We start from the raw sequence: 14,440 nt of genomic DNA, 5'->3' as shown, positions 1-14,440 counted from the left end.
CCATGAAAAAGTAGTTTGGACTTGGGAGGGGGTGCCTAGGGAGGGAGCTCAGGGAAGATAGAGCTGTGCTGGTTAAAGGTTTCCACTCTATAATGTTCCTGGCCCTGGAACCCCAGCATTGACCAGTGCGGAAATCCTTGGACAAAGTGATGGGAGCTATTTATACCCAGAAACTGCAGGCTCCAGAGCAGGGTAGAGAACAGGGAGGGGGCTGGTCCAGGCTGGCTTTAAGTATCTTAAGACACGCAAACCACAAGGAAGCCAGTCCACAGAACCAGCTGTGTTTCCTCTATGAGGGTCACACGCTTCTTCCAGAACAGGAGAGGATGCAGAATGAAGGAAGAACTAATGTGGGCCAGGAGGAAACCAGGCAGGGAAGGTGAGGGTCTGATGCTGGGAGCACTGAGAGGCCAAGGCCCCGCAGGATACAGGACTGGGTTGGAGGAAAAAGTAGTTGCTTATTTACAAAAACCTAGGGTTGTCAGAGACTTCTGCTCCTATAGTTAAGGCACTGAAATTTGGCCTTGGGAATCATATGGCTGGGTATTGCTGACCTCCTATTCTCAGCACCTAGTGAATGTAGAAGAAGCCCAGTTGGGTCCCAGACCCTATCTCCAAGTTCTCCCCAAACTCCAAACTGTGTGTCCTGGGATCAAGGTCTTAACCAAGGTCTTATTCAGCTTCTTTTCCTAGATTTTGAGCTGTAGGGTAAAGTGTAACATCTGTGGGAATGGAGGAGAAGCTATTTCATCTTGTGGATACAGAAGGTGGGACCTGGTTCTGAGATTAGAATGGTTGCCAAGAGTCCTGTTCAGCATCTCCCTCATAGCTGGTGCCCAGTTCCACACCACTGGGGCCACCTAAAAGGCTCTGGAAAACCACTGAAGGGAACAATTGAAGGAGCCTGGAAGGAATCCCCCAACCGGCTTAGCTCCATGAGCTCCTACTGTGATATCTGTCCCAGAGGGAACAGATGCCAGCTAGGTCCTCCATGACTTTACATGGAGGGAAAGAGACAAATAAATCTTTGTACTATATTATGTCATGATATTGGAAAATACCTAAGGCTCCAGTGGTCCAAATGAAGGAGCGATTTCCTCTACTTGGGTGGTTCAGGAAAAAAGCTGGGCTTTGAAGCAGGAGCAGGAGTTCATCAGAAAGATGAAGGTAGAGGACATTCCAGACCAGGGAAAGTTGTGCACAGACATGGAGACAGAAAGAAAGCTGTTTTAGATTGGCTTCCTTTTTGTCATTCAGGTAGAACTTAAATGTCATCTTTTCAACAGGCTTTCCCTGACCACCTACCTACTCTCAAGGGTCCTCAGCTCTCAGCATTTGGTTCAATTTCCTTTTTAAAGTGTATCTAGATTTTTACACTTATTTAGTTGTCACACCCCACCCCACACACCTGAAAACAAGCTCCATGAATCTAGAAACACTATTTCCCCCCACTCTCCACCATTCCCAGCATCCAGAACAGTACAAAGAAATATGTGCCCAGTATATATCATTCAGTGAATTGATGGATGAATGACTTTCGCAGCCAGAGGCAATGAAGAGCCTCCCTAAAGCTTAGACTAAGCAACCCTTGGGAAGATGACTCTAGGAGAGGGAGCTTTGGAAGAGGGGGGTTTGGGATATCTTGGGGTAGGATAGTGGGAGGCTCTGTCCCAGCTCCAGCTCGGAGTGAGGGAGGAGGAAAACTGGCCTCGAGGAGCTGTGGGACAGGCAGTCTGGTGCACTAACTCACGCCCAGCTCCGAGGTCTTTCTGCCGGCTGGAGAGAAGAGGGAAGGGAGGGTCTTCGCCCCCCAAACACCGCTTCTGCAGTCTCCCGCTAGGCTCTTTTGGACTTGTCCAAGTCGCATCCTGGGCGGTCAGAGGGTTTCGCAGGGCTCCCTAGCCTGCCTCCCGGCCTCCCTCCCTCCCCTCCTCCTTTTTCTTCCAGCTCCTCGCGTCTCTCCAGCTCCCCAGCCGGGCGGCCCCGCAGCAGCTAGCAGCCCCCACCCCCTCCTGTAAGGGCGAAATTGCTAAACTTGTAGCAATAATGACCCTGCATTCAAGCCGCCGACTCCCGCTGAAAGTCTCCGCGCCCTGGCCGGCGCGGCCTAATCAGCGCGCCCCTCCCTGCTGCCCGCCCAGCCCCCGTCCCCTTGCCGCCCCTTCCCCCAGCGCACAAAAAATGGGGAACAAAACCCCCACGCATTTCTCTGTCCCTCTGTTGAGCAGACTGCTGCACAAAGCCCCCGCTCTGAGAAGCAATGGGGAGCTCGGGGGGGACGTCAATCCGACGCGCTGGGGTTTTTGTTCGCGCAGGGGACCTCGCCTTCCTACCACACCTTTTGTTCGGGACTCCAATAAAAAGCCATTCTTTCCGCACCTTCCCGGCCCGGAGCCGCCTTTCAGCGAGGCCCGGCCCCACAATGGCGCGGCGCTCTGAGGCCTCTCCATTCACCCGCCTTGGCACGCTCACAATCGGCCGTGTGGCAGCACAGGCCTCGCACAGGCATTCTCCGCAAGTGACAAGGAGCCGCATAAAGCCGCGGCCGCCGGGGGAGAAGGGAGGGCGGCCGAGGGGGAGAGATCGGCCTCGGCGGGGCGCAGTGCAGCGCCCCCGGGCGCGCTGGAAGCCCTGGCGGCGGCCAAAGAAGGAGCCGCCTTCGCGCCGCCTGCGGCTGGGCCTGGAGTCGAGGTTTCCTCGTTCCTGGCGACCCTCGAGGTGGGGCAGTCTAAACCTTGACCGAGGAGAGGAAGGTCCAGACAGTTATTTCAAGCATGTGGGTAAAACTGGGGGTAATACAAAGCAGGGACCTCAAAAGGCTCTGAGTCTGTGGCGGGTCCTAGCCACAACAGTAAAGATAAATTAATGAACAAAGCCCTGAAGAGAAACTTGCAGCCTGGGGCCTGGCTCGGGAGAGACCAGGCCTCCCATTGCCGAGGATACTGCTTTTCTTTACCACCTTTTCCTTCCCTTCCCTCCCGGTTTAAGAGATCCCTCCCCACATTTTTTTTTTTTTTTTTTTTTTTTTTGGCTAAAGAGTCTGTAGCCGGCCAATAGTTTGTAAGTATTGCACCTTGTTTATTGACTCCTGTAGTGTATGGCAGCGGGTGTGTACACGGCGTGTGGATATAGTTATATATAAAAATAATATGTGCTGAATACAGAATACGAAACAGAAAGGAAACCTGGTAACATCTCCAATGGGCCACCAGGTCCTGGATTAGCTCAGCGCCCCCTCCCCCAACTTTTGATCTCACTTGGCTGGTTTTCTTCGCGGAGTCCTGAGTCCCCTGACAATCTCTGGAGATCTGGGCCAAAGTCTCCCCTATGGAGGGGAGGCAGTTGGAAAACGAAAATCCACTGTAGTGTGGAGCTCTGAGCCCCGCAAAAGGGGCAGAGGGTCGGTAAAGCCTGATATTTCTCAAGCCACGATCCCCATTTTTCTCTTTCATGCCTTTCTGTTTTCTTTTTCTTTTAGGTCCGGGTTCCCCGCCAACGCTTTGCGGAGGCCACAGGAAGATGGAGGGAGAGAAACCCTTCTTGTTTTGGGGAGAACAAACGGCAGCCAGAGTCCCAGCCTCCTGCATTCCCCTCGGGGCCAGGGTAGGGGTTAGAGTCCTCCCTGACGCCCAGGCAGGGAGTTTCTGACTCGAAAAACGGTTTTGGCAACCGGACTCGGGCATCCTCCTTGCCCCTGAGTCGCCATCCCCAGGCCTCGAGTGGGCTGCGGTTCTGAGCCCTGGGGAGCGAGACATATGTATACATATATATTTTAACGAGGGGACCTGACCCTTGGGTCTGGCCTTTCTCGCGCTGCGTTCCCGCGGCTCCAGGCTGCGGTAGGCGCCCGCCGCGTGATCCGACTGGTCCTTACCAGGCCCGTATGCCCTGTAAGGTACCCTGTGCACACGCGGTCCCGGCTGTAGCACCCTGGTGCAATGGCTGTGAGCCGCCACCGCCGCCGAAGCCTCCCAGGTTGCTCACGTTCATGAAGGGGCCGCCTCCGGTCGCGCTACAGGCGGGTTGCATGGTGGTGGCCGCAGCAGAAGCCCCCCCACCGCCACTGCCGCCTGTGGGGTAGGCACAGCCATAGCTGCCGCTGTAGGCCGCGGCAGCGGCGGCGGCTGCTGCTGCGGCGGCGGCCGCCGCGGCGGCGGAGTTCCCATAGCCATACGCAGGGAAGCTGTTGTACGAGTAAGCGCCAGCGCCCACACTGTACGGTGCACCGTAGGCCGGAGCGCTGGGCGTGACGCACGGTTTGCCATCCCGCACCAGCACCGGTACCGCCACACGGCGCGGCGGCTGCGGCGGTGCATGTGCTCCCAGCTCCAGAGACTTGTCCTGCCGCTGTCTCTTGCACTTGTACCTGCGATTCTGGAACCAGATTTTCACCTGCGTGGACGTAAGCTTCAGGCTGCTGGCGAGGTGCTCGCGCTCGGGCGCCGACAGGTACCTCTGCTGCTTGAACCTGCGTTCTAGCTCAAAGACTTGGGCTTGTGAGAAGAGGACTCGGGGCTTCCTGCGGCTGCGTGGCTTTGGCCTCTCGCTCTCCTCCGCCGCCTTACAGTCTCCGGTTGTCTCTAGAGGCTTCTTTAGCTGACAGTTTTCTGCGAGAGAAGAAAAAACAACAGCATCCATTAGCTATTCCTGGTCTCTCCCGGGCTTCCCCTTATTTGGTGGCAGCTCGGAGCATATGGTATTAAATGCCTGGACTTTTTAGAAAGTTTGTGGCTCCTGGTGCCATGACACACTGAGGCGACAACCCGAGTTCCCAAAGAACACCCTCTGCGGGCCAAGGCACTTTTGATGGGATAGAGTAGTTAGTGCGCATTTATTAAAACTTGAGCATCAGCAAAAGAAGAGATTACCCTGTATTAAGTGTGCGACTCAACATGCTAATGACTATTTTCAGAATGAAAGCTACAAATAATACAGTATTTGCAAACTCGTTTGCCTTCCACAACACCATGCATAGCTGAAGGTGTGAGACATGCTGGTATTAGGTGACCCATGTACATGGGTTGCGCGAAAATCTTTCTTTTGGGAAATGCATTGCTCAGGGACAGTTCTTTGCTTATAAAAGACTGCATGCAAATGTGTGTTGTGTGTTACCTTAGAGAGAAAAAGAAGTTGATTAACTGATTTTAGACAGTTTCATGTCTATTTTAGGCTAGGGTGAGCTGTCAGAGTACAGGCCGTGGCCTCAGCCACATCAAACTTCCTTTTGAAGAAAGAGATTCTTTAACTCTGTCCCCTCGGAAACAATTCTTTGGGAGCTTTGTTCAGTTATCTGATCACCCCTCCTAATTCTCTTCTGGTTAGATATGAACGGCTAGATCTGACACTAAGTTCGGTGTGTTCTCTATTGGGCCTACAGTCTGAGACACAAAGCAAACGTTCGCCGGGGCCCCAGGGGTGTTAGAGCTACAGATCACACGGAATGAACTGTATTCTCATGAACTCTAGGACTATCCCCTCCTCTCTGCAGCCGTGAGAACGTTGATCTTTAAGCAGAGAAGTCAGAAAACCACCTAGGTGGTCTCTACCAAAGTCCTGCACCCTTAGGACACTTGAGACACAACCTGCTTGTTCTGTCTTTTTGGAGAAGGGTGGTCACCTGGCCTCAGAGAATTCATGTTGGAGGGAAAGTGAAAAACTAGGTCAGGCTCCATTTTTTTTTTTTTTTTTTTGAGAAGAGCCTTTGGGATGGGGGTCAGGGGTGGGAGGAGATAAAAAATATTTCTAGATGTTGGGACTCAACAGTTAAGCCTGTGTTGCTTATCAACATCAGGGCAGCAATAACCACTTTCCCTTCCCTAGGGGCTGCATCATTTCTGCCCCCATCTGGGGGAGTAATTGTCAGGGCCACCAAGTCCTTCTTCCTCCCCAGCGAGATCTCTCTCTCTCTCTCTCTCTCTCTCTCTCTCTCTCTCTCTCAGGTAGCTGCACTTTATTGAGCTGCTGTTAACCAGGACCCAGGCGTGACCCCAGCCAAAGGTTAAAGGGGCGAGTAACCTGCCTGGTAAGGTTTGTGGACTGATTGTGGGCGCTGTGCCATTGCTTCAGGTGTGCCGGTGCGTTTCTTTTCCCCCTCTACTCACTTTGGTTCCGATCTCTCACGACCTCCTCTTCATGTTCCTTGGGCCCGCTGCACGAGTCTCGAAGGACCGAGTGGACATAGCCCTGGTGACAGAGACCCGAATCCCCCTGGCCGTCGGCTGTGGCTAGTGAGTTCAAATAGGACAGTTTCTCCCTTTCTTCTTCCTCGTCCTCCTCCCCTCCGTCAGAAAATTGCGTTCCCTCAGCTGCGGCCAGCATACAGGGCACGGAGTGGAAGTGGTGCTCCAAGTCTGTCTGCAAGTGCGCCCCGTGTAAGTGCTGCTGCTCCAGATTCAAAATGTCTTTGACTGAGAAAGGGGTGGAGGTGACCGGGCTTGGTAACATCATCAGGGCCACTTAATTGTCCAGTCCAAATACTCAATAAATCCCGGCGGGGGCGGGGAGGCAGCGCGGCGACTCCCGCTCTCCTTCTGGACTCTGCGGTTGCTGCCCAGTCGGGTTTTTGACAGACGCGGTCCCGCTCCAGTCTAAATCGCCTCCATTGGCCGGGATCTGGGGGTCTGGGTTTTGTTACAGCCACTGCAGGGACTGGGGCCGGGGCTGAGAAGCCTCTGTCCGAGGGCCTTGCGTCACGTCGGAGGCGGGGCCGGCACTCCGGCCTCCCTCCTCATTGGCTGTGGCTCACTCGGGCCACGCCCCCGCATTCACCGAGTGGATTCTGGCAGCGCTAACCAGAAATAGACAAGGACTAGTATAGGGCCTTAAGTCCAAGTGGCTGCAGGAGAGGTTGCACCACCGACTCGAGTGTCCGAACCACCGACTCGAGTGTCCGAACCACCGATTCTCACTCCGCCCGACTGCACCTTCCCGACCTGGGCCAGTTCTGGGATGCCCACTGTCCACGGGAAGGATGCCACAACAGTGCGGTTTTTTCAGGTGCTGAGAGGACAGGAAGACTTCCTGGCTGGTAAATACCCGGCGCTGCATCAACAACCCGTGTTTCATCTATCTCTGAGCGACGGGTCAATTTCCTACTTCTTGTCTTTGCTCAAGAGATTCTTCCACATGGAACGTCTTTCCCGCCCTTGTCTCCAACAGTGGAAAGCTGTTCTTCAAGGCTCTACTCAAATACTACCTCCTCCAAGGAAGCAGTCCCTGTTCGCCGGGCCGGAAGTCCTCTTTCCCGCCTCTGAACTTGCAGCTCCTGTTAGCAAAGGACATTCGTGTCACTTATCATTTCCCATTTAGTTTATAGCTTTATGTGTCTGGTTGCCTCAGACTGTGAGCCTCCTGAGGGCCGGGTCCGGGTTGCACTTGCCCAGGGTCCAGGGTTGCCTTTGCCCTTGTAGCCCTTAGTTGGTGCACAGAGCAGGTATGTGAAAGATAGGATGATGGAGTTCTTGACTACATTTTGGTGTCCGAGTGCTCTTGCTTTGAATCTGGCCTCCGTCAGTCTGTGGTCTTGGATATTTGTTTCATCAGTTTCTTCCTCTTTAAAAGAGACAGTAATACTCGCTTTGGGTTATTGTTCTGATTAAGTAAGGTAAAACATTCCAGGAGCTTAGTGCAGTTTCCCAATGTTAATTTCTCAGTATATGTCAACTACTGCTATTCCACATCAGAGGTCAGCGCAGTGTTTGTTGACTGTATTAGGGGTGAGGTGGCTGGAGTGCTGCACACACTGGGTGGCTTCATATGGTTTGGAGAGCAGGATCTGTCCTCAGAAGGGAGGTTACCCTGCCGTGGCTACCGTTTTTTTTTCCAACTATTGAAATCAGGAGTCTGAGTCTAGGCCTTGAATCTTGGACACTTGTTTCTAATTTCTCTATCCACGGAGCTTCTGGCGCCCTCCTGAGATTCTGTTGTTTTCTGGGTAAATCAGTAGACTCCCTAGAGATTTTGGATTGTTCCACCCCTTAGGCTTTCACCCATTGCCAGCATAGTCCAGTGAGTAGGCCCGGGTGCTGCTATGAGCCCACAGAAGCACGCGTGGGCAACTGCTGGCCTTGAAAAAATTGGAACCGGTTCAAATCCAACCGTGGCGTCCTTCATCTGGTGGCCCCAAACTTTTTTTTTTTTTCTTTTTGGACCTGAATAGCTAAGTTGGGAGAAGCTGGCCTCAGCTAGAAGGAACAGGTGGAAGGTGTGGGGGCTGTGGACAACGTTCCCGGGAAGGGGCAGGCACCGTGTTCGAGTGGGGGGAATGAGGATTGAAAGTTGCCTTGCCGGGAACCGGTAATGCAGAGGAGTCGGTGCCCTTGGCCGGGGAACGAAAGTACAGCCTGTTGGGAGGGCAGAGAGGCGGGGCTATTCAGGAGAGAGCGGAAATGTTGAGGGGAGGCAGCCCCTGGGGGCGCCTGGGGAGTTGAGCTGCCGCCTGGGCCACAGCTCCGGGGAGTACCCTTAGGACCAGAGCGGTGGGGAGAGACCATCTGTGGGCAGGGCTCTCCTCCCCGAAGGCCATCCCTCAGCCACAGGACAACCGGTTAACTTTTGCTTAAATCCTGAAACTGTTGAAGCCTCAGGCGGAGGCTGATGTCTCCTAAACCGGCCGTGAATCCGCAGAGGGAAGAAGGCGCCCGGTTTTGCAGCGGATCCCGAGCTCTCGGGCTCAAAGATACCGAGAGAGAGGTGGGGGTGAGTGCGCGGCACTGCAGGGTGGGGGACCTTGGTGAATGTGCGTCACCGCGGCAGGCTAGTAGAAAGAAGGAAGCTGCGTTCCAGTCTAAGCCCTCCTCTACTCCCACTCCCCAAGGCAAAACCATTGAGGGGAAATGTTTCTGGTCCCTCTGTACCCACTTTTCTTAGTTCTTAGGTGATTTCAAAATTTAGACAAAAGAAAAAAACAAAACCTACCGAAATAATTTTTCTTTCATCAGTTTCCCACAGAAATCTGCTAGTTTTTTTTTTTGCTACATTCCTTGCTTCTCAGCGCGCTTCCCTCCTAGGCTTTACCCAAACTTGGTCCCAAGAACCCGTGTCTTAGAACCGTGATCTGGACAAAGCGCAGCTCCAGCGCCCTGAACACAGCGACACGCCCACACACCCGCTGCTGTCTCCCGAGCCCACCAGATCGCCCTCTCTCTGCATGTGCAGAAGACAGTCTCCTCCCCTCCCACGCGGGCGGGTCTCCACTGCCGCGCCTGACGCCCTCCGATCAGGCCTCGGTTCTCTCTCGTGGATCCTAAACAAGTGTCTTCTAGGCAGACCGCTGCGGGACGCAGTCACACCCCTAGTTATTCAATTACCGGTTAGGCCGAGAAAGTTAGAGGCCTGAGAGGCTCCCTGTGGAGAGCCACAACCTAGGGGCCTAGCCTGATGCTTCTATGACTATCCGGTTTCCTTTCTCCATCTTCAGACCTGAGCAGGGCTGATCCAACCATAGGAGGTTTGGACTTTCTATCCAGTCCTTAGGGTTGATCTTTGTTTTATGGCCAGAGCAGGGATCCCAGTCATCTCCAGCTACCCTTTCCGTATTGTCCAGGCTCCCTTTAGTCTGCCAGTAGCGGGGCTTCCCAGCATGGATCCCAGCCAGGCCAATCCCATCTAGGTGGCTTCCCTTTCCCGCTCAGGTAGCTTGTCCCCTGACGAAGGTGGGCCAGTGAGCCGCTGTCGGGGAGAAAAATTCAAGTGCGATGGATAGTTCTACAGCGGTGGTCGCTTCGCAGGAGTAGCTTATCAGCGTGTGGAATCTGGTTTGAACGCATATCCAGTTACTACCGTTCTGGGGCATTTACATTCTCTTGTCTGAAAAGGGAATCTTTGAAACCCCCGAGCTGTACTCAACTAATAAAAGATCTTCCTTCCAGACAGTTTAGCTAATTGCCGTCAGGTAAAGTAAATATGGCTGCATCCACAGAAGCGTTTCCTTTTATTTTAATCGGGTGTATCTGCACTGGTAGCTTTCGTCACATTATACATTTTATACACACACCCTATCACGTATTTGATTAAGGATCATAGTTAAATGGTGGCAAATTCCAGGAGGGGAAAGAACTATATAGGTGCATAAACAATAAATAGAATTATACCTTTAAGAAAATCCGTGTGCTCACCAATACAATAAATACATTATCAAGTGAAAATGTAATAATTATTCAAAAGCTGTAACGTGGTCCTATGTTATTCTTTACACCTTGCTTAATTAACTTTTTTAAAATATAGGCAGTTAATAGTTTTAGTTATGTATGCCACTGTTTATCTTGTTGCATAAATAGTCATTTAATTATGTAACCAAGTCCACAAAGAAGTTGAAAGTTGTCGTGGCTTCCTAATTTAAATATAGCACCACAGTCAGAAGTGATTTTCTATTAAAGCAGGAAAAAATCATCCTGTGATGAACTCAACTATCCAAAATTATATCACATTTCAGGTGAATTTTTCACTGTTTCTTAAAGCTGTCCTAGAAATTTCATTTTCATTGTATCTAACCAAAAAAGAAAAAGAAAGAAAGAAAAATATCCTTGTTAGCAACAGCACTAAATAGGTTTTTGTTAACGGTGGAGTGTGTATTTGTGGATTTTGTTCTTAATTGAGAGATGGCAGAAAACTATCCAGAAGTTCTGGGCAATCTGAGGCAATAACATTTTAATTGTGAGAAGACTGAATACACTTCCTACTTTTAAAGACATGTCAACTGGGTTGTTCAGTTCTAGAAAGCATTAAACTGATCTAATTTCTTGGAAGTATTTTTTCTTTGTTGAAGTAATTTCCTCTGAGGGATTCTTAAATGCTGCCGGGAGCTCGTAGCTTGTTTTGCATACGTTTGCATACTTGCCAGATTTTTCTAGATTTTTGTTTGGAGTTGAATCTGCTAAATGACCCACCGCTTCATTTTTTCTGGAAGAAAAATCAGTCCAAATTCAGCGAATCTCATAGTTCTGAGTAAATTACAGGCCCTTCCTAAGAAAGCAAGTTTCGATTTCTCAGCGAGAGGACTTTTCACGTCTACCTACGCATGTCTGGTCCCTTCCAACGATTTTAAAGATAAAAAATATAAATTTAAAATGTCTCACCAAACCAATTCTGTTGCCAATAAAGCACTTAACCCAGAAAGACTAACTGTATGTTTGTTGAATGAACATCAATTCAATATTTTTTTCCAAACATAAATGCCTAAATAAAGGATGCTTGCATTATACAGGCATGTATTTGTACTGATGTGTGTGCTATTTGGGAATGCAGCGAGAAGTTTTAACTAGGGGATTAAATTGGAATTCTGAACACATTCCTAACTTTTTAAAGAATAAGCGTCAGTTTAACTTCCTGTAGAGAATTTCAACGTCTGTAGACCTTTTAAAGTATAATCTTAACTTCAGAAGAACTGTTACAGTCTTCTGCAGAATTAATTCACTGAAACCAGAGCGCCTGCCTGCTCTGTGCGGGTGGCTGAGCAGAAGAGGGGAAAGAGAAATGTGTGTTCCAAGAATGTTCCAAGAAGCAGAGATTCTTCGTGTCCCTTCCTATCGCTATCTTCTCAGTATTGTCTACTCAACCGCAAGCCAGCTCCGAGGGACCTCGGACTCCCGGAATGTAGAAATCTTTCCCCAAGTTTCTCTGGGGGTTACTTTGGAACGCATATCTTCAAACTATTTGAGAACGAAAAAGAAGTTTCTTACTTGGAAATAAACGTTTGCCAGAGTTCTGTGGTCTAAATAATATTTTATCTGGCCCTCTCTGTGTTCAGGCTGGAGGTCCGGGACTTTGGTCCGCACCGGGAGAGAAGTTGCCGAGGTCAGGCAGTACTTTTGTTGTCAGTAGACAATGGACAACAGGGAGGGCATAGCCACCCACGGGCTCTCGGCTCCTGAAGTTGTGGGGGCACACAACACTTACTATTGCTCTGAGGCAGCCCTCGCTCGCCCGACAGGGCGCGGGTGTGTGGGGTGGAATGGAGCGGTGAGTTATGGGCTTCGCTAGGAATTGGCTGGGGACCCGACAAACAGAGGACCGAGTCCCCAGTTGCGCACGGTGCAGCGCAGCCCAGGGCACGCTCCCAGGGGTTAAAAGGGGCAAAGCGGCCCAAGAACCAGGTCCAGACCTGCAATTTGGGGCCATCCGAGTCCTACAGAGATTTCGGTATGTCAAGTCCAAGGACAGGGGTTTGCAGAGTACAGGCTTCGGGAACCGAAGGCCTTTCTCCCTGGAGCCGCGCGCTAAGCCGGTGACTTTACCCACGCAGACAGGGTTGCGAGTGCTGGGCTTCCTGCCGGGCAGGTCTCTCTCCACTACCCGCCCAGGTCCCGGACTCTAGCTAACAGGGCGGGGGAGATCTGGCTAGCCCGCGCGGGCAGCGTCTTTGTCCTTCCTTGAACATTCCTCTAGATTCCCGAACTGCCCTTCTCCCGACCTACCTGCGCCCGTGCCATCCCGTGGGAAGGATCTTACCTCTCTGAGGCTAGCTGCATCCAGAGACCTGGCACGGCATCTGAGCAGGTACCTCAGCACTCCAGTGGCTTTCCTCCTCACAGACCTCCTCCTCGCGCTTTGGGTCAATCTCACCCCTTTCAGCCCCCTCCTCTTTCACTGAGTCCATCTCTTTCTCGCCACCCCTTCCCTTCCTCACTCCCCCTTTTCCTTACTGCCCTACCCCCACTTCCTTTCTCTTTCACCTCCTCTTCCAACTCTCAGGCTTCCATTTTCACTTGGTCTCCTCCCTACCTTTTGCTTCCTCCTTTTCTCACCCCCACCCCATCTTTAGTTCATTCCCTCGCTTCTTAACCTCCTGTACTCTGATGCTATCAGGTTTTTTGATCCTGGTCCCCACAGGTGTTGAATAAAAAGAATCTGGGGTTGCAAAGTAGGGCTGCATAGGTCACACTAGTTGAGCAAGGTCCCACTTCTGAGCCCATCATTCCTTTCTACCATCCTCCCTGTGCCCTTGGGGCTGCTCATGACCACGCCAATGCATCCTTGGATATGTGAATGTTACTCTCTGCACTGCTTCAGCTCCTTAAACATTCCCTACCTCCCAGTCCCCTGGCCCTCAGTAAGGGGCCCTAGCTGGTCTGTGGGGCTCCAGGTGGCAGGTTGGACCACCCTCCTCATGGAAATCCCCACTTCAGGCAGATCCTGAGGAACCCTGTTTCCTTCTATTGTGGCAGTTTAGAGTAGACCAGAGCAGAGCTGGAGGTGAGCAGGAGGCCCTGGCCCCAGACATCCCTTGAGAGCAAGTGGGGGCTCAGAGACCAGTGACCACCCTCCTCCCCCACCACACACAGTGAGAGCAGACTGACCTTCCCTTCTTTCCTGCCAGTCTTATTTTAGACTGAGGGTTGTTCAGCCTTGAGATTACTCCTGCTAGGAGGTGACTCCTTGAAATGCATGGACTAAATCAGGGAGAGGAGAGTGCAGTCCTCAGCTTCTTACTTCAGCCACGGGGAGTAGGAGTTAAACATTCTGTAGCTGTTCCAGGCCCAGGCACAATCTCCTATTTCTCAGAGCTGCCAGGGATGTGGCCACTGTGTCACTTGTCTCCACGGAGATTGGCTTCGGGCCGCCCTTTCTTCACTGAGTGGGGCTCCCAATTGCATGCTAGACCACTGGTCACCCACTACTCCACCCTTTTCTCTTCCATCTGCAACAATGTTCCTGAGGTTGGTGGCAGTTGCATCACTCTGAGAAATATGGGTTTCCAATAGATGCATACAGACCTGACATACCTGTTTCTACAGACTTGACTCTCTCTCCTAGAATAAAAAGAAAGATCCTTTCCTGTGTGAACATAGTGTGTGCACATGTGGATATGTGTGGGGAAGCATATATTTAGGATTCATAAACGTAGACAGTACTCTGGTGCCTTGTTCTTTCAGAGGACATGGTCATCATAGGAAGGCTGAGCCAACACTCATTTTCAGCCCCTCCTTCCTCCTTTTTATTCCCCCACAGTAATGCAAATTACTGGTAGTGACATGAGATTTGGAGGGAAATGTTTACATGATCCAAGATGAAAACTGGCTTCCATGGCTATCAGATGCACCATTTCCATATAGGCTATTGATGGAATCCTTACAATTAATCTCGAACAAAGTAATCCCATAAGGACCCATCTAAGCTGCAGTTAGAGAAAAAAGAACAGGTTTTATTGCCAGAGTTGTAATGACTGTGGGTGTTCTTAAAAGTAATAAAATCACATTGAAATATTCTATTCCATGGGGCATGACCCAGCATTAGTATAGTAGAGAGAGTGGCCTGTGTTTTATCTATGCATTTATATTTAGTGCCCCTAACTGAATGAATATGTACCTGGACATGTGTGAATGTTTTACTCCTCTTTTAATTCATGAGCTAGTAAACATGTTTGTGGATGGATGCACAAAGACCTTAGGAGCAGGGATGTGTAAAAGCTGAGACCTGAGATACTCTCCACTGCATGCAGATC

General features: G+C 51.1%; 1 protein-coding gene across 1 annotated transcript; it reads right to left on the bottom strand.

Annotated features, from left to right (window-relative positions):
• Positions 1–3,870: 3,870 nt before the first annotated feature.
• On the bottom strand, positions 3,871–6,447 carry Nkx2-3 (NK2 homeobox 3). Its single transcript, XM_026394852.2, has 2 exons — positions 6,102–6,447; positions 3,871–4,607 (listed from the first exon to the last, which is right to left on the bottom strand). Exons 1-2 carry the CDS (start codon positions 6,445–6,447, stop codon positions 3,871–3,873), a joined length of 1,083 nt encoding a protein of 360 aa, XP_026250637.1.
• Positions 6,448–14,440: the final 7,993 nt, after the last annotated feature.

The sequence above is a fragment of the Urocitellus parryii genome, chromosome 5 (assembly GCF_045843805.1).
Source record: "Urocitellus parryii isolate mUroPar1 chromosome 5, mUroPar1.hap1, whole genome shotgun sequence".
NCBI classification, from domain to species: domain Eukaryota; kingdom Metazoa; phylum Chordata; class Mammalia; order Rodentia; family Sciuridae; genus Urocitellus; species Urocitellus parryii.
Note: the sequence above shows the minus strand (reverse complement) of the source record. Positions and strands in the feature narration are given on the sequence as shown.